The 20,498-nt window shown below is 47.3% G+C and overlaps 1 protein-coding gene across 4 annotated transcripts in view; it reads left to right on the top strand.

Moving 5' to 3' along the window:
- The window catches only part of BRD4 (bromodomain containing 4), an 80,168-nt gene that overhangs the window by 36,078 nt on the left and 23,592 nt on the right, over window positions 1-20,498 (top strand). The window contains exons 2-8 of one of the 4 annotated variants that reach the window (XM_036240058.1): window positions 9,788-9,887; window positions 10,852-11,170; window positions 14,744-14,881; window positions 16,171-16,306; window positions 17,697-17,977; window positions 18,622-18,984; window positions 19,766-19,894. In XM_036240058.1, coding sequence (XP_036095951.1) covers window positions 9,835-9,887; window positions 10,852-11,170; window positions 14,744-14,881; window positions 16,171-16,306; window positions 17,697-17,977; window positions 18,622-18,984; window positions 19,766-19,894 — 1,419 coding nt within the window. In that variant the 5' untranslated portion in view covers window positions 9,788-9,834. The other 3 variants (XM_036240060.1, XM_036240057.1, XM_036240061.1) reach the window with 3 other exon arrangements.

Genomic DNA, 20,498 nt, shown 5'->3' on the forward strand with positions numbered 1-20,498 from the left:
GTAGGTTAATCTCAGTGCCAGCTATTTTGAAAAAAATAATCACTAAAGATAAAAAGTGAAGACAAGTAGCCCTGGCCCGTTTTGCCCAGCGGTTAGAGCGTCGGCCTATGGACCAGAGAGTTCGGGTTCAGTTTCCGCTAGGGGGCACGTGCCTTGGTTACAGTTCGTCCCCGACCCTAGTTGGGGTCGTGTGAGCGGCAACCACTTGATGTGTCCCTCTCACATCGATGTTTCTCTCTCTCTCCCCTTCTCTCCCTCCCGCTCTATCTGAAGATAAATACAAAAAAGTGAAGACAAGTAAAGGAGCTGAAGTAAATAGCTTTAAAAGAGGCAACCAGAAGAAAATGTCACTATGTCTTTTGAAAGGCACAACCTGAGATCTAAGTCAGTGGGAATGCAGTTTGAATTAGTGACATATTTCTGTCATGATCTTCCATCCTCTAATTTGGAGACTTGGCCAGACTCAAGGCTGCTTTGGAGTACCTGGAGGCCAGCTCACCAGGCAGAGAATCGGTCAGACTGACAGACCAACCCCCTACCAACAGAGATGGGGGCTTGTGAAAGGGGGCAAATTATAGAGGCTGAGCTGTTTTTACATATATGTTAGTAATTGATAACTCTGTAAATATGTGTAAGTTGTCCACATTTCCACCACCATATCCCACTTCATTTTATGGTTCCATGCACCTGCCTACTTGCACATTTTTAACCTAATTTCACCTGTAATTTTGCATTCTGCTTTTCTAATATAACATTTTGTTGTCACGTAACCTTGCAAACCATGGGCCAATCTCAGCTTTATTGACACATAATTATATTCATTTGTGTAAGGCTTTTCAGAGGGCTGTTTTCCTGATATAGCAATAGCAGAATGGAATATTGCAACAAACTGTGTTTCATACAGCTGGCTATATTTACTCTCTGGCCCTTTTTTTTTTTTTTTTTTTAAATAGGAAAACTTAGCCTGCCCTGGCTGGAATATGATTTAGCCCAGCAGTTTTGATCTTGTCCACATCAGAGTTTTGTTGTTTTGTTTTCATTGCATGTCCATCACAGGAACATTTTAAATTTACAAATCCATCCATCCATATTTACCTGTCAACACCAATGGAACCTTTTACTGTACCTGAGCTACTCAGCCCTCCATCTGCTGGCAGCTTTCACAGGGAAAAGATGGTGCAAATTCTCAGTGCCCCTACTTTGGTTTTTGTTTTTAATCCTCACCCGAGATATGTTTTTAGGGAGGGAGAGAAACATCAGTCAGTTACCTCCCATCCATGCCCTGACTGGGAATTTAACTCAAAGCCTTTTGGTGTTATGGGATAACACTTCAACCAACTGAGCAACCTGGCCAGTGCCCCTAATTTAATGGGCCTGCTGATTGGTTTCTGAAACAAAGAGGCTGGAATTCTGATTGGCAAGGTTGTGACCTGCCTGGTTCCTAGTCTTCCTGGCTGCACCAGTCCTTGTGGACTTGGTCCCCTGGGGAATGCTAGCTCATTTGCACCTTGAGTTGTCTGGTTTAAGGCGAGCTGCTGGGTGGAGTCTGAGGTTAACAGGCCCACTTGGCAAGTCTGAGGGGGTGAGGGTCAGATTGTTTATAAGCTTTGGGAAGGAGGATTAAGACTTTTAAGAGCTGTTTAGGCTCTCAGCCACTGGCTAGGCTCCAGACAGTGCAGTCTGGCTGATGACACGAGTGCTGTTCTCACCAGCTGCCTAAGATGGTTAGATGGACAAGAATCCTGTGTGTGCTTCCCCACTGACACAGATCATACAGTGAAACGGGCTGTGTTCATGGATCGGAAAGTAGCTTCTGCTCTGCTACCATTAGGGAGCGGACCTTCTGATAGTAGTGTTTTATAACCAGTGTAACCAACATTCCGAGAAAGCTGTTCTTAGGACAGGATAAGATTTGCTGCGCGTTAACTAGTATTGAGGAAATTGTCGGGTTTCTACCCCAAGTTGGAGTTCTTCACCCCCCTCTCTCTGTCCCTGCATAGAATCTTGCACTGCCTCCAAATGATTTTTTACAGGAGAGCCTTGTAGTGATGGGGAGGTGGCTTCCTTTGTCTGAGGGTGTGTGTATCTGTACACTTGTAGTTTCTTTAGAGGCTGGGGTCACCAGTCATTGGCCAGCATTTTGCTTGGCATTAAACAAGTTCAGGCCATAACCCTATGGGCCCCTTACTACTTGGAACATGTAAATAACAATTTGGTTTCTTCCTGTTGAAATTTGAAAAACATTACAAATGTTGTCTACTAAGTAATGTCTGTCCTTAAAATGTTTTCAGATCACTTAGATGAATTGGGAAGGTAGCAGTCATCCTTGAAAGCTGGAGTGCCTAATTGGGGGTTTGTAAACTTAGGAAAAGAATTTTCTTTGTTATTTTTATTAACCCAGAAGTTCCTAAACGTTTGTGGTTCACAACATCCTTAGCATCTCAATGTTTTTGTGATGCTCCTAGGCCAAAGCAAACAACTAAATAAGTACTAATGTCCCAACAGCTGTATAGCTCTTTGAAAACATAAAACACATATATTGAAAGGAAGGCTATACCCTTGCATAACCACTGCTTTCTAATGGAATGTGTGTGCCTGTTGCACAGCTCCTCACACTTTAGAACCAGATTGCTGCCTGCATTTTCTGTGCCACATTGATTTTTATGTGGTATCTGCTTTTTATTACAGCAACTGCTGAACACCAAGCTTTGCAAGATACGACACTGTCAAAAGAAATACAGTGCCATCTGATGTTGAAATGTTCAGTTACCTTATGCTGATCGTTCCCACAGTGCCCCTCTGGGTTACCACGACTCCCTTGGCATTCAGTTTGGGAACCAGGACACTAACTATCTAATCTTTCTCTTTTTCTTATTTCTCTAAACTGGGAACATGTCATAAGAAATCTCTTGGGAGTATATCCAGAAATGGGACATCCCGTTGGATCACGCAACCTTCTTTGGGTTGGAAACAATAAGTGAAATTCTTTTTCTGTCCCTTTTCCTTCAACTAACTCAACACAGTGGATGGTGGCTCCTGCCTCTTGGCCACAGGTCATTGTGAAAACAGAAGGAACAGCATTTTCTAATCTTTTACGAATAAAATTGGTTGAAGATGCTGTCTACTGAGTCATGCGAATCAAAGCAGTAAATTCCTCATATCTGCAGGTAGATTTATGAGTTTCTGCATTTCCAACCTCTCCCTATTGAGCCCAGGTGCTGAGAGCCATTTATTTCCTTCAGGATTCAGACACATACAGCAACCCTTACTGATGGACCCTCTCCCTGTGCATCTCCTTATGGGTTCCCCATCTTTTGTATCTGTGAACAGCATGTTGAATGTGTGCAGGTATACAGTGATACCTCGGTTCTCGAACATAATTCGTTCCAGGAGGACGGTCGAGAACCAAATTGTTCGAGAACCGAAGCAATGAAACCCAATAGGAAATAATGGAAACTGGATTAATTCGTTCCAAGCTCCAGAAAATGCCTATTTACTGGCCTAATTTGTATATAATATGTAGAAAAACATAAGTCTCAACAAGAAATAAAAGTGTACAGTATGTCTAAGGGTTAAATTCAGTGTGAAGCGTGACTCTCTCCACAAAGCGTGACTCTCTCTCTGCACTCACACTGATGACGCAAGCAAGGCGCGCTGGGCCGAATGAACGCCATTCGGTTCAACTCGGCTCATCTTGGAAGTTCGAGTTCCAAATATTTGTTCGGATTCCGAGACAAAAGTTTCTCGAATCTCCTGGTCGAATACCAATTTGGTCGAAAGTCAAGGCGTTCGAGAACCGAGGTATCACTGTAGTTGAATATGAAGCCCCAGGCAGGAATGGGATTCTCCTATTGTCTACCTCTGCATTGTCCTTGGAATCCTGCTCCAGTGCACTGTCCAAGCTTGCCCTTCTCCCTACCGTATAGTCCCAACCCTGCAGTCAGGGACTTGTTAAGGACAAAAGGTTAGTGTGGTCACTTGGCCCCTTCCCTGTGCCATCCCACCTGCCCTTCTTTCAGCTGCCTGCGTGCACTGGTATTTGTCCTGCTTTTCAACCTGTGCCTATGTTACTGCAGTAGTCTTGCCTTCTCCTATGTCATAAGCCTTCTGCCTCTCTGCCTCACCCTCCACAGTAGTGTACACATTTCCCTGTCTGTGGCCAGAGTAGCCCTGCCCTTATTTGTAGTACTCATTCAAGTACTCATTCACTTAAAAAACGTCATGTCGACTGCATAGTTCCCAGCCTTGGTGTAGAGCTCAGATGGCAAGCACTGCTGAGTGAGTGATAGTCTGGCCGGTCACCATATTTTCCCTCTGAGAATGTGAGCTGCTTTCCTTTTCCAGAACTTTGAGATTGAGCTGGAAACTCCAGGATGACAATCTGGTATGTTCACTATAGTAGGGTGCCTTCTATTCTAGAGTCATTCACTTACCACCTGCTGTATACTGGGAAGACAGGAGTAAAGTAAAGATGGCCCTGACTTGGGGCTCAGCCAGGGGGGAGGGGTGGCTGAGCTTCAGAGCCACAAAAAGTTCAGGGAAGAAGTCCATTGCAGCCCCTTGTGTTCTTAGGTACATTGGTGGTAGGGGCTGGCTAGAGCAGTGTAGAATGGCGATCACTGTGGAAAGAATTTACCCAAGGCTACAGCCTAGTTGGGTCTGTGTCTTAGAAAAGTCATCCTGGCCCTCCTCACATAGAGGCTCTCTGGCTCTCTGGTACCTGTGTTTTCTGGCCTACAACAGAGTAGATTCTTGTTGGTTTCCCTTATGTTTGCTGCAACAGGAATTAATGGCTTCTTGAAGTTTTCTAAGGATTTTAGTTGCCCACAGTCAAAGGAGAGCTGAGCTGCTGTATGCAGGCTGTCTGAGCCTGGCCTCTCAAAGGGTGGCCCCATGTGAGTGCAGAACTGGAGTCATGGGCATGTCACAGTGGAGCCATGAATGTCACCTATCACTGGTTGTCCTCAGAGCCTCCTTAAAAGAAAGTTTGAGGTACTTGTGGCTCCTAGGTCCATCTCATCTGTTGAACACATATCATGCCTTCATGTTTGAATTGAAAGCCTTCATTTTTTTTTTCTTTATGGAATTGACTTGTAAACATTACAAGTGTATGAGTTTTATGCCTTAGTTTTTCATAATAGTTAAGACAGTGGCAAGCCTGTTCCAACTGTTTGCTTTGGACCCTCTTGGGGATGCATATTCAGCTCACAAGTGGTTCAGAAGCCAACTAAAACTCCCCAGGAATCACGTGTTAGGTTCTTGGCCATCCTGGATGGTTAGGCCTGATTGTTATACATCCTGTATAAGTAATTTCTCTGTGCCTGTGTTTTCTCATTTTTAAAGTAGGGTGTGGCCAGAGCAATCTGGGGTTTTTGTTTTGTTTTTGTTTTTTAAAATCCTCACCAGAGGATATTCTTCTATTTATCTCAGATGGATTGGGAAGGAGGGAGGGGAAGAGAGAGAAACATCAACGTGAGAGACACACATCTACTGGTTGCCTCCCGCACAACCTGACCAGGGCCGGGGACTGAACCATAACCGAAGTATGTGCCCTTGACCAGAATTGAACCCGTGACTCATTGGTCCGCAGGCTGATGCTCTAACCGCTGAGCCAAACTGGCCAGGGCTCTCGGAGATGTTTTAAAGATTTAGATATTACCACATGTCAGATAGGAGCCAGCTGACTCTAGGAATGGAGTTTTGGTTTTTGTGGTGGATGTGGTTTAAAGCACAGAGACGAAGCCGAGTTCAGGGTCAGGTCTTTGGTAGAAAAGTCTCTGTTTGTTTCGTGAACAGAAAATTCAATTTCTTTGCCCTTAAGGGTGGCCCATCTGGCACTGGCTTGAAGGTAAAGAAAGTGGTTCTCTTCAGAGCCCTGTATCCCTTGTCTTTGCAGAGTCCATTTCAAATGAGAAACAGTGCAGTCCAACACCAAAGCTGCAGAAATCAGTTACCTTGACTTCATCTTGCCTTAAGGACGTTGCTTAGAGATTTCCAGAATGTCATTATTTAGTGGAAAATGTTTAGGGTTGCTACCTCCTGATGGGATGGGTTTGGCAAGGACCTGGTGTCCTTGTGGCTGGCGGGGCTGCCACCTGCCCCTTGCCTGCAGGCTTTCACCTGGCATATGCTTGTCTGTTATTCCTGAGCTTTTTTTTTTTTTGTTACAGATATTTTACCTTTTTTACCCCATTGGCACCCCCCTCCCCGTCCCGTCCCATACCCGGCTTAGTTGTCCATGTCCATTGATCATGCATACATGCATATAAGTTCTGTGGTTTATCTCTTCCCACCCCCATCCCCTCTTCTGAGGGATGTCAATCTGTGCCCTACTTCCATGTTTCTGGGTCTACTGTATTCCTCAGACTGTTATGTTCATTATATTCCGTATATAAGTGAGATCATGTGGTATTTGTCTTTTTCTGCTTGGCTTATTTTACTTAGGATAATACTTTCCAGGTCCCTCCATGTCGTCTCAAAGGATAAGAGATCTTTCTTACTGCTGCAGAGTACTCCATTGTGTATAGGTACCACAGCCTTTTTATCCATTTGTCTACTGATGAACACTTGGGCTGTTTCCAGATCTTAGCTATTGTAAATAGTGCTGCTATGAACATGGGGGTACATATATTCTTCCTGATTGGTGTTTCAGGCTTCTGAGGGTATATTCCTAGAAGCGGGATCACTGGGTCAAATGGAAGTTCAATTTTTAATTTTTTGAGGTAACACCATATTGTTTTCCACAGCGGCTGCACCAGTCTGCATTCCCACCAGCAGTGTACTAGAGTCCCCTTTTCTTTACACCCTTGCCAACACTTGTTGTTTGATGATTTGTTGATAGCAGCCATTCTGACAAGTGTTGTTTTAATTTGCATCTCTCTGATGATTAGTGATGTTGAGCATTTCTTCATATGTCTCTTGGCCATTTGTATGTCCTGTTTGGAGAGGTGTCTATTCAGCTCCTCTGCCCATTTTTTTAATTGGGTTCTTTGTCTTCCTTTTGTGGAGTTGTATGAGCACTCTATATATGTTGGAAATTAACCCCTTACCTGATACATCATTGGCAATGATGTTCTCCCATACAGTGGGTTGCCTTTCCATTTTGATGATTGTCTGAGCTTCTTTCTAGAGGAAATCTAATAGTGGAGACCAAACTGCACATTATTCTTTATCTTCATTTAGTGCTACCCTCCCTCCCATGCTCACTTTTTTAGCACATCCAGGCATCCCTTCATGATGGGGCCACTTGTTCCCTTTTGTCCCTTTAGGCATGTTAGTCCCACTGCGTGGCTGACTGTGGATATATATATTTTTAATCTTCACCTGAGGACATTTTTCCTTTTTTTTTTTTCAGATAGAGTGGGAGGGAGGGAGAGAGAGAAACACCGGTGTGAAAGGGACACATCAAGTGGCTATCTCCCGCACGACCCCAGCCAGGGCTGGGGACTAACCGCAACCAAGGTACATGCCCTTGACCAGAATCGAACCTGCAACTCATTGGTCCGCGGGCCGACGCTCTAACCGCCAAACCAGCCAGGGCCCGACTAGACATTTCTAACCCCACTGATATACTTCCTTCTCTGTGGTGCTGCCCCTCTATCAATATAAGCATTCCATATAGGCATGTCCTCTACCTCACTCTACCTCATTTGCAGCCACTGGACCAAAGGCTCCTGGCCAGCTGGCAAGTTGTCTATATAATTCACCCGTCTCCTCCTCCTGTCTGACTGGCCTCCACCACATTTTCTGAACTTGTCCAATAAATGATTACCCCATCAACTTACCTAACTGTGGGAGTCTGGTGTCCTGTGAATGCTTTTTCATTCTACCCGTCTTCTAAAAGTTTCCTGCAAACTCTCCTGGCCCACTGACTTCTCCACTTCCCCCACAGCCCTCCTAGAGGCCAGGCTGCCTTCACCACTCCTGAGCCCTGTCCTGTCTTGATGTTTGTATCCTTAACCGTGTGTGTGTGTGTGTGTGTGTAATTAGTTTGCTTTTTTATTTATAGTACCTTTAATTTTAAAGGAAACTAAATCAAGCCACACATTGATTTCAGTAAAATTAAATACCATGAGAACAAAACATTGTTAAATTCTGTCCAGATAATAGTGTGTAAATCCTCCCATGGCCTCACCCAAGCCCTGGCATGGTGCTCTGCAGGTGCCTGTAGACCCTGCTTCTTTGAGGTTGAGGTCTTACCTTTCTTTGATCAACTAAATCTGAGAGCTTGGAGAAATCCTCTTTCCCTTGACCCTCACCTCAGGATGAAGGCATGCCTTTTGTTTGCAAGGTTCCATGCACAATCAAATGTAACTTCTGGGATGCTGCTGCCCTCTGTCCCCTTCCTCAGGTTGCTCGCTGCAACCTGCTGCATCTTGGGTTACCAGTATCTGTTCTCTATTCTTTGAGCAAGCTCTTTCTGACAGTTCCACTCGTCACTCCCAGCCTTTAGGTGCTTCTCTCTGGATCTGCCTATAGGTGACCTCCTTGCTGCTTTCATTGGGGTGCATTTTATTCAAGTCTTGGCTCTGGGGCCCACCTCTTCTTGCCAAATTTGCAGTCAGGTGCATCTCATGTGCCTTTCTCCCATCAGTGTTACCTCTGTTCCCATTGCCCTGCCTTGATTCTAGCCACACTTGTACTAAGAAGCACCCCAATGGGTATTTGCCTTGTATTCCCAGAGCCTGAAGCAGGCCTACCCAGGTAGATCTGCCTTTGGAAGCTATTGTAGTTCAAATAGTGTTCCTGTGAGCTTGATAATACTATTGCTGTGTCTTACCAGGCCCACTGTCAGATGAATTTTTTCAGGGGAATGCCCTTTATGATCCTCCACTCCTGGCATGCTGCTCTTTTGGTTTGGGGATGCTCCCCACAGGCTGCTGCCCAGCTGGATTTCACATTCTCATACCAGCACTGAGGGTGCCCCTTTCCTATCTAGCACACCATGTGTGCAAGAGGTACCAGGAAACAGCTTGGAACCCACAAAGCCTTCCCTAATCTGCCTTATAAATGTTCTGCCTGGGCGGATGGTCTCCAACAGAGCGCACATGTCTTAGTCATTACTTTAGGAGCTGTCTCTCCCTTCTCAAGGCTCAGGAGTACTCTGAGAGGGCAAAGACTGTAAATTCTCGCCTGGTGTCTTAGACGCAGTTGGACATTATTAAATACTAAGTTCAGTATGGAATGCAAGACCACCCCTAGACTCCTTGGAGCAAGCAGCATGTTCTCTTCATGTTCTCTAGCCAGGGGAAAGCTGTCTACCTAGCCATGTAAGTTTTGTCAGCCCTCAGACTCAGCCTGCCTGCCTCAGGAGTTCCAGCTCTCCACAGCCCCATGTGACAGACTCACCACCAAGTTGCTTCTACATTTCAAGCTTTTCCCTGATGCTTTTAAAATTTGACCATTTAGCAGAACTGCATTTACAAAAACCTTTGTGGGAACTTTGGTTTAAATTACATGTGGACTGAATTATAAAGTAATTCATCAGCAGCTAGTCTGCCTGGTGTGTGCTGAGTGTATTCCAGAAAGAAAGCTGTGACAGAGCCAGCCTGTTTGCCCTGTCTTATTTTGTCCTCTCTACCTGCCAGAGTCCTGTGGTCCTAAATAATAGGCCCTCTTTCCTAAGCCCTTGCCTGACTTCCTCAGCTAGAGAATTTCTTTTATCCCTACTGACTCTTGGGTTTATTAATGGAAATGCTCTTGTGATGCAGGCAGCTCCTAGCCAATAAAGTCTGTCTTACTCTGCTCACTGAGTTTAAAGCTGATCATTCCTTTGTCTTGCCAGTAGGAAAGTGTCAGAAAACTGTACACAAAAAGAATGCAGATGGTCAGCACATGTTTGAGCAGATGTTTCTTCTCATTAATAGAGTGTGGGAACTCTCAGCACTGTGAGTAAAGGGTGGGTTTGTTTTTCTGGAGGGCAGTTTGGCAATAAAAATGTGTGCCCCTGACCTGTGGTTGTCCCTTTAGAATAATTTGAACAGGTATACAAAATCACCCTTAAGGATCTTTTTTGGCAGAATTTGGTGTGTCTTGAAGCAGGGATTGTTCAGGTGAGAGGACTCCATGGGACAAAGTGCTCAGGGGCACTGAGCTCTGGGGGTTAGGGGGGTCTCACACAGGTCATGGGGGGTGCCTCACTGTATCTCTGTAAATAAGTTCTGAAAAGCAAGTTAATAAAACGGGAGGTCAAGTATGGATTCATTAATGTGTTGTCAGCAGTTCCTTGTGGGATTTCTTTAATCAGCAACAATATATTAGTTAAGTTGCCAGAAGATGTTCGTAGTAAGTGTGAGGCGTTGCCTGGAGCGCTCAGCAGTGGACAGTGGTCATCCAAGGAGGGCGGGCCAGCCTTCCTACTCCTCCTGCCTGGCCTCTGCTCACCTAATGGAATTACTGGCTTGGTTCCATGGTTCGTGGGCCACAAATACAAATAAGAGTTTTAATGTAAATGACATATTTGGGGTTTACAACTCATCCTCTCTGTCACACAGGCAGTGTCCCCTAAAAATTCTCAGATATTATAAAACCTGGTTTGTTGCTCATTATTCCTCCTCCTCCATGAGTTCCATAGAGCCACAGCCCCTGCCACCTCCTGTTTGGTTCACCTCTGTGCCCTGTTCCTCCCTGATGATACCTAATCTCTCTTCCCTTTTGAGTGATGAGCCTTTGGGGAGAGCAGGCCCGGGGGGCTCTTTTAGTCAGTGCTTGGAGTGGCTCCTTGGCTTACCTGAACTGAGACCAGTCTCTGCAAGAGGAGCTTAGTCTGGTGCAGGGCGGGGGGTGGGGGGAGAGCATATGTTATTATGGTGGTGCCTCTCCATTGACAGTGGCTTTTCTCTTCCCTTTTAGAGTGCCCGGTGAAGAATGTGATGGGATCAGTAGCATGTCTTCGGAGAGTGGCCCAGGGACAAGATTAAGAAATCTGCCTGTAATGGGGGATGGACTAGAAACTACCCAAATGTCTGCAACGCAGGCCCAGGCCCAACCCCAGCAAGCCAACGCAGCCAGCACCAACCCCCCACCCCCAGAGACTTCCAACCCCAACAAGCCCAAGAGGCAGACCAACCAACTGCAATATCTGCTCAAAGTGGTGCTCAAGACACTATGGAAACACCAGTTTGCGTGGCCTTTCCAGCAGCCTGTGGACGCCGTCAAGCTAAACCTCCCTGTGAGTAGCTTGGGCAGGACCCAGAGTAGCATCCTCCAGGACTCCTTTTGCACTGCTTGTGGGGAGAGCAGACTAGGGCAGAGTAGAGAGAGGAATGAGTTGTTGTAAAAGCATGAAGCCTAGCTCTGAACTCCAACACCCTTAGGGCTCTGGAGTGAGTGGTTTCACCAGTCCTGATGAGTGGAAATGAGGAAGGACAGAGGACTTGCTTAAGCAGATTAGGATCCTAGGATATATTTTTCAGAGAGCAGTTGAAACAAAGATAAAGAGAAGTGCTTGCAGTTTTCTTTCATTCCATAAGGAGCTGAAGTGGGAACACTTGGGGGTCTGGCCCCCATTTTCTCAGGTGCTCCTGACCTGCCCAGGAGAAGTACGATGTAGTTGGTCAAACCAACTACATGCAGGAGGAGGCTGGCTTGCCGCAGGAGCCAGTACTCTTCTGGTACTGGTGCCATCATTGTCACCCAGAGCATAGGGCAGGAAAAGTGTAGTGGCTTATCTCCCAAGGAGCAAGTTCATAGAGGTGGCTTGGCTAGAGGCGCCGGGGTATGGTGGGTGCATCTTTGTCCCAGCTGCAACCTCTCTCTGCATGCCCTCATGCCCACCCACTCACCCACCCCTTCATGGCCATACTGCACTAGCTTTGTTTTGTTTTGTTTTTTGGTACCCCCACACCTCTTCTCTCTCTAGAGAGGTTTCTGTTTGTCCGCATCCCTAGCAAATAATTCTGGAAACTCAACTTGTATCCCTAACTGAACCTCGGGAAACAAATGGGATAAATGTTTTAATTTTGTTTTTCTTCAAAGCGTCAAGGACTGATTGTCTTTCGGTTACCCACTGCTGTTTGCCAAGTCCCATCCCTACACCCGCACCCTCTGGACCAGGGATTGGAATTACATGACCCAGGCAGGGGTTTATGAGAGCTAGAGCTACACAACTATAAGAACTGCAGCCTCAGCCAGGCATCCATTTTCAAGAAGGATGAACGCACTGGCATGGTTCTCCTGGTTTGAAGGCCACTATATCTGTGACAACCGTTTAGTGCTATCTGTCTGCTAAATACATGTCATGTGTACTCAGGAAGAGAGAGTCAGGAAAGGGCATTGCAGGTATGGGTCATGAACTAGCTTGGGAAAGGGGGTGGAGGTAAAAGAGAGTCCTTGCCAAATTTGGACTTCAGAGGCCACTTTTGTGATTGACTATGACAAGGCGGAGAGGCAGCCGACCTGTCACTGGAGGGAAGCTCTTGGCAGAGCTTGCTACTCTGGTCTCTGGCTGAGCTGGTTGTGCAGGGTCCACAGGTGAGGGTGACCTTCCCAGAGCAAATACAAAAAATGGGGGAGCAGAACCCCTGGGGTGGAAACCAGGGAGGTGGGAGCTTGCAGAGGGAAGCCAGGAGACCTGCCAGCAGAGAGCAGTCCCCCATGTCTCCACATTGGAGGCTACAGGGGGGCCAGAGATGAGGATTCCGACCTGACCCTCCTGTTGGCCTTTAGGAGGGCATTGGTGACCTTAGGAAGATGTGACGCAGAAGTAGAAACCAGATTCGCGACGGTGTGAATGAGAAGGTGAGGACGCGAAGCCATCATTCGAAGAAACTTGGCTTTGAAGGGAAACGCGGCAGGGTCAGAACAAAGAAGGGGTTGGTTTGTATAGGATGACATAGAGGGCTGAGAGGGTGATGCAGGCAGGAGGAGAAGGGGCATTGGGGAACCCCAGATTTCTAGACAGCAGCATCTCAGCCAGTGGGACAGACATGGGGGAGGACGGTCTAGTAGGCCAAGGGTTCCTCCCTTGTCTCTGTGACTATTGACATCACCCTCAGCAGCTCTGATGTAGGAAGGTGAGACAGATGGACAGTGGCACTGATCCAGTATCTTCAGAGAGGTGGGGACAGTGAGGAGCAGACCCAGAGGTGTGGAGTGGGGGTGGGGGGTGCTGGTTGGCTGGGAGCAGTGTCATGCTAAAGTCTAGTTTTTTTTTTTTTAGAGACCATTCTCCCCTTGGAGATGTCTGTAGGTCCACCCAGAAAAGGTTTCCTCCTTTTCCTGTTTTCTGATGCCTTCCAGATCTTTACCTCCATTTTGACCTCTGGTCCTTGCTGGACATTTCACTAGAATGCCTGCCTTTCACATTCAGTACACATGTATGGTTGGACTGCCGTGCTACTAAACTTACTGCCCCCTTGTCAGTTCCTTCTCCCTACCACCGGCTTTTGTCTTCATGCTACCTCCTCCCACGTGCTCCATCCTGAACCACTGTCCTGTTTGCCCTTGAGCCACTTGATACACTGTGGCCACTTCAAAGCACCTGGCACCATTCTAAGAGACCTCTGGCCATAAATAAACCTGGATTTCTACTGGTGAGATACATGTGAACTTGATTCTCTTGGGGGAGAGGATCAGAGCATAGTATAATGTAGAAAGTCTGGTTCAGTCTCCCCTTCCAGGCCTCCTGACCAGGATGCCTAGCGCTGGAATCTGTGTAAGATGGTGGCTTTTGTTTCTTTCTCTTGGGTATCAGAGCAACTCAAAATCTCACGCCCCTGGCTTGCCTTTTTAGTACTGCCCACCACCATTACCGGGCAGGACTTTGGCACATGCTAACAGATAGGTCTGTCTAAGCCATCAGGCTTTCAGTTGGACTTCGTTCTGATACCCCATCCAAGCCTAATTAAGGGGCTCTTGGTGTAGGGCTGGCTGGCTACATGCAGGTACCCTGCCTGGCTCTTTGGTTCTTCCACCTGGAAATCCAGGTGCAGCTTGATCTGTCCCCAAATTTTCCTGTGGTTTTTAAAAATAAACATTTGGTTTTAGTATTCTAGACTTAGAGGAAAGCTGTGGTGATGGTAGTGTTCGATCCAAAGGGCTTTAAGACATCTATGTCGGCCATCTGGCTCCTTCTGTTTGGCACTTGTAGAATAAGATCCAAGTATCTGAGGAGTGGGCCTATGAAGGCTGTGCACATTTTTCATTGGGCAGTTAACCTGTGCAGTTGTTGTTCCTGATACTAATGAGTGTTAGTGGTAGACTGTACAAGTAAAAGAAGTGGAAGTCCAGTGGATTTGACTGAAAGTGGAGGTCTGCTCCATAGTTCTTCAGCATGACAGGAAGCAGGTTTGTTAGAGGAGGGCTCCACTGCTAGTTCCATAGGAGTTTTAATTTTATGGATGCATAAAATTTCACATTGTGGAGGGAAATTAGAACCTGCCAAAGATGGTTTTATTAGATAAGTACTTTTTTTTTTTTTAAGGCTTTATGTTCTCCCTATTATTTAAAATGGAAGGTTATTTTAACATATAGGAGAAAATAGATCTCAGTAAAGAAAACCTATTCTCAGACCAGGGCAGTTGGCAAATGTGAATGTTTTTCCTCCAAATTACCAGCCAGCGTTTGGGAATCCTTCCCTGGTCTACTTTATCTTGGGGTCCCCTTGAGATTATCCACTGACGCTGTGTGAAGAGCTTTGGGCTGTGCATCTGTGGAGTGACCTGTGAGATCCGTAGGCCACCCACCTACAAGTGCTGTATGACTACGGAGGTGACACTGGCCTTTTGCTCTCTCTGCTCTCCAGGATTACTATAAGATCATTAAAACACCTATGGATATGGGAACAATAAAGAAGCGCTTGGAAAACAACTATTACTGGAATGCTCAGGAATGTATCCAGGACTTCAACACTATGTTTACAAATTGTTACATCTACAACAAGGTGAGATGTGGGGGCCAGTGTCTAGCTGCCCTGCGGGTAGGAGGAGGTGGGTCTGTCTGGGGCCCATGGGCAGGGGTGTTGGAGCAGATTGGAGTCTGACAGAGGAGACTGTTAGAGGCAAGGGTAATGGAACCCATGGTATTTCCTGTAATTCGCTGTTTCTTTTGTGGGGAGAGGGGTGCTGCTGTGTTTTACTTCTGCGCCATCCTTGTTAGCTGGAAGCATGTGCTTCTTATGCCCTTGAGATTTTGATTTTGGTTCTTGAGTATGTGTGGTAGAGAAGGTGTGAGAAGAACAATGACAGCGTGTTTTGAAAAGTCCGTTTGGATAATGTACATTGTCAGGAAGAAGGCGACTAAATGTAGTTGTGTAAAAGTGTGCTCAAACAGAAACCTCAATGTGAGAGAGGGAGTGATGGTGCCTGCCTCATCTGGAACTGTGAACATGACTATTGTCAACTTGTGGCTGTAGAATCAAGTGTTCCCCCCAGTCTTACACATAGACCTGATGATCACTTCTTAACACAGTAGCCAAACCTTTCAGCTAGGCTGTGCCACGAAGCCGGATCATTTGTTTACAGTTCAGACCACAGATGTGATTAAAACCAACCCTTTCAAATAGAACGACCCTGGAGGGAGACACTATACAGAACTCAGCTTTTGACCTCTGCTGGTGTAGTGGGTATAATTGCCCAGAAGAGATGGGTAGGTGAGTTTCTTGAAGTTTACTGCATTTTTTAAAGTCTCAGCTCTCACCATCAGATTTAAGCAAAACAAGCACAGATAAGATTTTCAGTTTGGAGCTGAGCGGGAATAGCATGTTACAGACATGGGGTGATTGGGGACCCATAAGGTAGTGTGAGATGGGCATTGCCCAGAGCCCCAGCAAGCTGCCTTGGGGGTGCACTGGGGAACATGGAGCCCTGCTAACATCTATGGCAAGAAATCAGGTGTAATCCATGTATATCTATTGATGTTGAATTGTATCAAGGGAAGGGCCCCTGATTGGCAGATTGTTGTTAGATGTTTAAGGCATTAGGATGGTTTCTCAGATGGGCCAGAGTTTAAAAGATTGGAGAGGGAGGTGCTGGTTCAGTAGACCTGCAGGCACATGAGACTGTGATGCCTAAGAGGGATAACTGTGTTGTGGGCCTTTGGGGTTCCGCTTGGGGACCCTTAATATGCTTCACACATTGGGGCAGAGGTGGGTGGAGTACATTGTGGGGAGCTCTTGTTCTGCTTTAAGGCGGGGGTCTTTCTGATCCTCACCCTACATGTTTCCTCATCCAGCCTGGAGATGACATAGTCTTAATGGCAGAAGCTCTGGAGAAGCTCTTCTTGCAAAAAATCAACGAACTGCCCACAGAAGAAACAGAGATCATGATAGTCCCAGCAAAAGGAAGAGGACGTGGGAGGAAAGAAGCAGGTAGAGGACTTCCACAGTGAAATAGCGAGAAAATGGCTTCATTTCTACCCAATGTTGGCCCTTCTCCACCTCCAGTGGAAGACTAGGAATCATAGGAAGATGACTGCTGTTTGGATTCTGTGGGGCCACGTTCAGTGGTAGACCTGCCCCAGAGGGTTTCATGACCATGTGACCCTAACCCCGAAAGTAGAAATAACAGGCCCTGCCTTTTTTGATGGACTTAAGTTTAAAAAAAGAAAGTATATCTTTTTCAAAGCCTTTTTAAGTTATGTAAATTCTTCACCCTGCCAGTGCCATAGATAATCTCTGCTTTTCCATTTTAGAGAAAAGAAATGAACTTAACCAAAGGCAATTTTAACTAATACCCCAATCCTAGAGCTTAGGGGTTTCTTACCTGAATTATCTTAATGTGCTTGTGTTGGGGCCATGCCTGCGTTTTAGTGCCCCGTCTTCTATCTTCCCTTGCCTATCTCATTGTCTGTTCTCGCCTTCTGCATCTTGCTGGTTCATGGCTCCATGCTTCAGAATGGTGATGCTTGCAAAGTGGCTGTGCTGTGAGTTATGTCCTTCTTTCAGGAGCCGGCTTTCACCTGGCTTCCCACCTCACTCAGAAACGGTGGCTTCATGGGAGCAAAGGGAGTCAGTTGCCCTGCAGTGCTAAGGGGGTAGCCAAGGAGAGCTAGTCTCAAGTTACACCTTAGTCACAGAACCTGCCTAGAGGTGTCCGGTCTCCTTTCAGCCAAAGTGTCCTGCCCTCCCTCCCTGTTACCAGAGGTCTAGTATGCATGTGGGGCGGACATAGGGCCTTGTGTGTCCGGGCTCTCCCTCACAGCTGCAGTGAGGCAGCAGCCGGCCAGCCTCCCTGTGGCTCAGGGAAGTGTTGCCTTGCCAGTTTCCAGAAGCCTTGGCCGTAGCTTCCATTGCCCACCCCTTGCCAAGAACACTTACTCAGAGGCAATGCTTCTGGGAATGAGGACAGCACTGCCTGGAATTGCCAAGAAATGTTTTCTGTTCTCCATCTGCAGTCCTGATGCTGAGTCTGAGCATGTTTCCTTTTCCTTCAGCCCAGGTCTCCCCGCTTTATGAAGGGTCTTTGTGCTCAATAGGGTACTTGCAGACAGGACCCCCAGGAAGCGTGGACGCAATGCACCACCACTGTTGAAGCAAACCCAACACACACGCGCACATATACACACACCCTGGCAGGTGGATAGACTTAGCCAACGTTCAAGGTGTTTCAGCTGTTTTCTCTTAGGCAAATAGTTATGGTGGCACCGTGTGCCATGTCTATGAAGATGTGTGTTTACCACATGTGACAGTGTCTCCACAAGTTTGGGCTCGCATGTGTCTGGTGCAGCATCTAACCACCTGTCCCTTTTATGGTTGGTAGGGACAGCAAAACCTGGCGTCTCTACGGTACCAAACACAACACAAGCATCGACTCCTCCACAGACACAGACCTCTCAGCAGAATCCTCCGCCTGTGCAGGCTGCACCTCACCCCTTCCCCACTGTCACCCCAGACCTCATTGTCCAGACCCCTGTCACGGTGGTGCCTCCCCAGCCATTGCAGACTCCCCCACCGGTGCCCCCCCAGCCCCCACCCCCACCCGCTCCCCAGCCTGTGCAGAGCCATCCACCTATCATTGCAGCCACCCCACAGCCTGTGAAGGTGAGTGTCCTTTATGTTTTTGTGTGTGGCCCAGCCCAATCACTGATGGGCTCGTACCACCTCAGCTAGCACCTCCCCTCCACCCCTACCCCTTAATCTGTAGCAGTGAGGCTTGAAGGAGATAGTTACCCATCTTTGCCAGTGCTTTATGAAGAGCCTGTCCTGGCTCCCAGGGCACATGTGAGTGTTGAGGGATGGGGAGGAGAATTATGCTGTCTTTAGGTCTTAAGTCAACACAGCCCAGAAGCTGCTAACCCAAAGATTCCATAATGGCGGCACTCTCCCCTGGGGTTGCTGGCCTTTCCCATTTCCAATTTGGTGCATATTGGCAGAGGCAGTTTCTGAAACCTGCCTTCCAAGGTGGCCTACTGGCAGGCTTGGATCTGGGGGGCCTCCCAGCAACAAATAGAAAGCTGCTTCAGGAGGTTTCATTGGCCTTCAGTGAGCAGATACAGCACTCAATGGAACACATTCTCCTGCCCCTGGCAGGGTCTGTCCTAGCTGCAGAGCAGGGTGGTAGGACAGGATCTTCTTTTCCTTTGGAGGGTTGGGACCCTAGAAAGGACCTGGTCTCAGGAGTAGCTTTGATGGCTTGCAGTGCCAGCCACACCCTGACTGTGCTGTCTTGCCTATGCTCTCTGCAGACAAAAAAGGGTGTTAAGAGGAAAGCAGATACCACCACCCCCACTACCATCGACCCCATTCACGAGCCACCTTTGCTGCCCCCGGAGCCCAAGACCACCAAGCTGGGGCCCCGGCGGGAGAGCAGCCGGCCTGTGAAGCCCCCAAAAAAGGATGTGCCTGACTCGCAGCAGCATCCAGCACTGGACAAAAGCAGCAAGGTCTCAGAGCAGCTCAAGTGCTGCAGTGGCATCCTCAAGGAAATGTTCGCCAAGAAGCACGCAGCCTACGCTTGGCCTTTCTACAAGCCTGTGGACGTGGAGGCACTGGGCCTTCACGACTACTGTGACATCATCAAGCATCCCATGGACATGAGCACAATTAAGGTGGGTAGGCAGGCACCCATGAGACCCTAGAACTATGACCCAGCAGTTCTGTAGACTCCTCACCAGCCCAAAGAAGCACAGCGCCCCCTTCTGGGAACTGTAGGCACATGCTCCCTGACAGTGTGGCAGTTTTGGTCACAGACTGCCGTGCTGCCCCCTAGTCTCAGGAAGAGCCTTCTTTGGCTTTGGGGTATAGTTCAGGCACCTTGCTTGCATAAAATAGATGGCTCCAGTTTTTTGCCAGGCTCTATGTCATTAGGAGAGCCTTGCTGTCTTCTGTTGCATTTCCACTGTCATATTCTGAAGCCTTTTGTTTTTATTTTAAGCTTTTTTGCATTTTTCTTCTTCTGAGTGTAGAGTAAGCCTGCCCAAACTTGAGGTGGACACAGCAGGGACAGTGCTCTGTTCCTTTTGACCAGTATTCTGTCTTTTGTTACCAAAACAACTTTACAGCTGATCAGAACTGGGTCTAGCCTTCCCTTTTCAGTTCTGGCTTAAGCTTTGCCCCTGTGGATTCTATGTCCACTTGCCCCTTAGCCACGTAAAGTGACCACATGGGTGGGTTTGCATTCTAGCAGGGCAGTTTTAGCCATTAGAATTGCTGTTGAGGGTCTCTCTTTTTTTTTTTTTTACCTGACACTGAGATCTAGTGTGATGAACTCTCTGCACAGTCTGGGTTAAACCCCAAGCTCCTGAGGCACCAACTTGCTCTTGCTAGCAACCTTTCCTGTTGCCACCTCCCACCGGCAGGGGGCAGACACAACCTATCTTGTCTTTCCAGTCTAAACTGGAGGCCCGTGAGTACCGAGATGCTCAGGAATTTGGTGCAGATGTCCGGTTGATGTTCTCTAACTGCTACAAGTACAACCCTCCTGACCACGAGGTGGTAGCCATGGCCCGAAAGCTCCAGGTGAGGCTCTGGGAAGCTCCTGAACAGGCCAGGCTTCTGTGGGCCTTGGCAGACTTTATCTCTGTCACTTGCTTTGGTATAATTCCACATTTCTTTTGAATAGTGGACTCAGTCAGGATAATGCCTACAGTTCACATTGAGATTGTTTCATTATAATTAAAACGGGGTTTGGTTTGAGTTTTGGTCTTGGGCATTTTGGGTTTTGTTTGGGGGTGTTTCATTGCAGGCACCACTACCTGCATTTGGTTACCCTTGGTTGGAAAAGCTTGTGTGCTGTGCATGATGGCCCGGTCTCTTCTCCAAAACATGCCTGTCTCAAGTCAGGGGAACATGCTTGCCTGGTAGACACTTTGTCATGGTGAGCTAAAGTAACTGCTTGACTGTGGGCATTTCTTCCCTATACCCCTGAAGCCTTAGCTTGCCCTCCAGTTGCAGTGCGGCTACTTCTAGATGTTCAGTGTATTAGCAGTGGCCAAATGGGTGGGATTCATGGCACCTTCAAGTGGATCCTGGGCTACGCACAGTGTAGATGGGAGGGGCATATTACAGCATAAATGGGTGAATCAACCTCACGTTCCCCCCCCCCCCCCCCCCCGATCTTTAA

Source organism: Molossus molossus, unplaced genomic scaffold (assembly GCF_014108415.1).
Source record: "Molossus molossus isolate mMolMol1 unplaced genomic scaffold, mMolMol1.p scaffold_m16_p_4, whole genome shotgun sequence".
In the NCBI taxonomy this organism is placed as follows: Eukaryota; Metazoa; Chordata; class Mammalia; order Chiroptera; family Molossidae; genus Molossus; species Molossus molossus.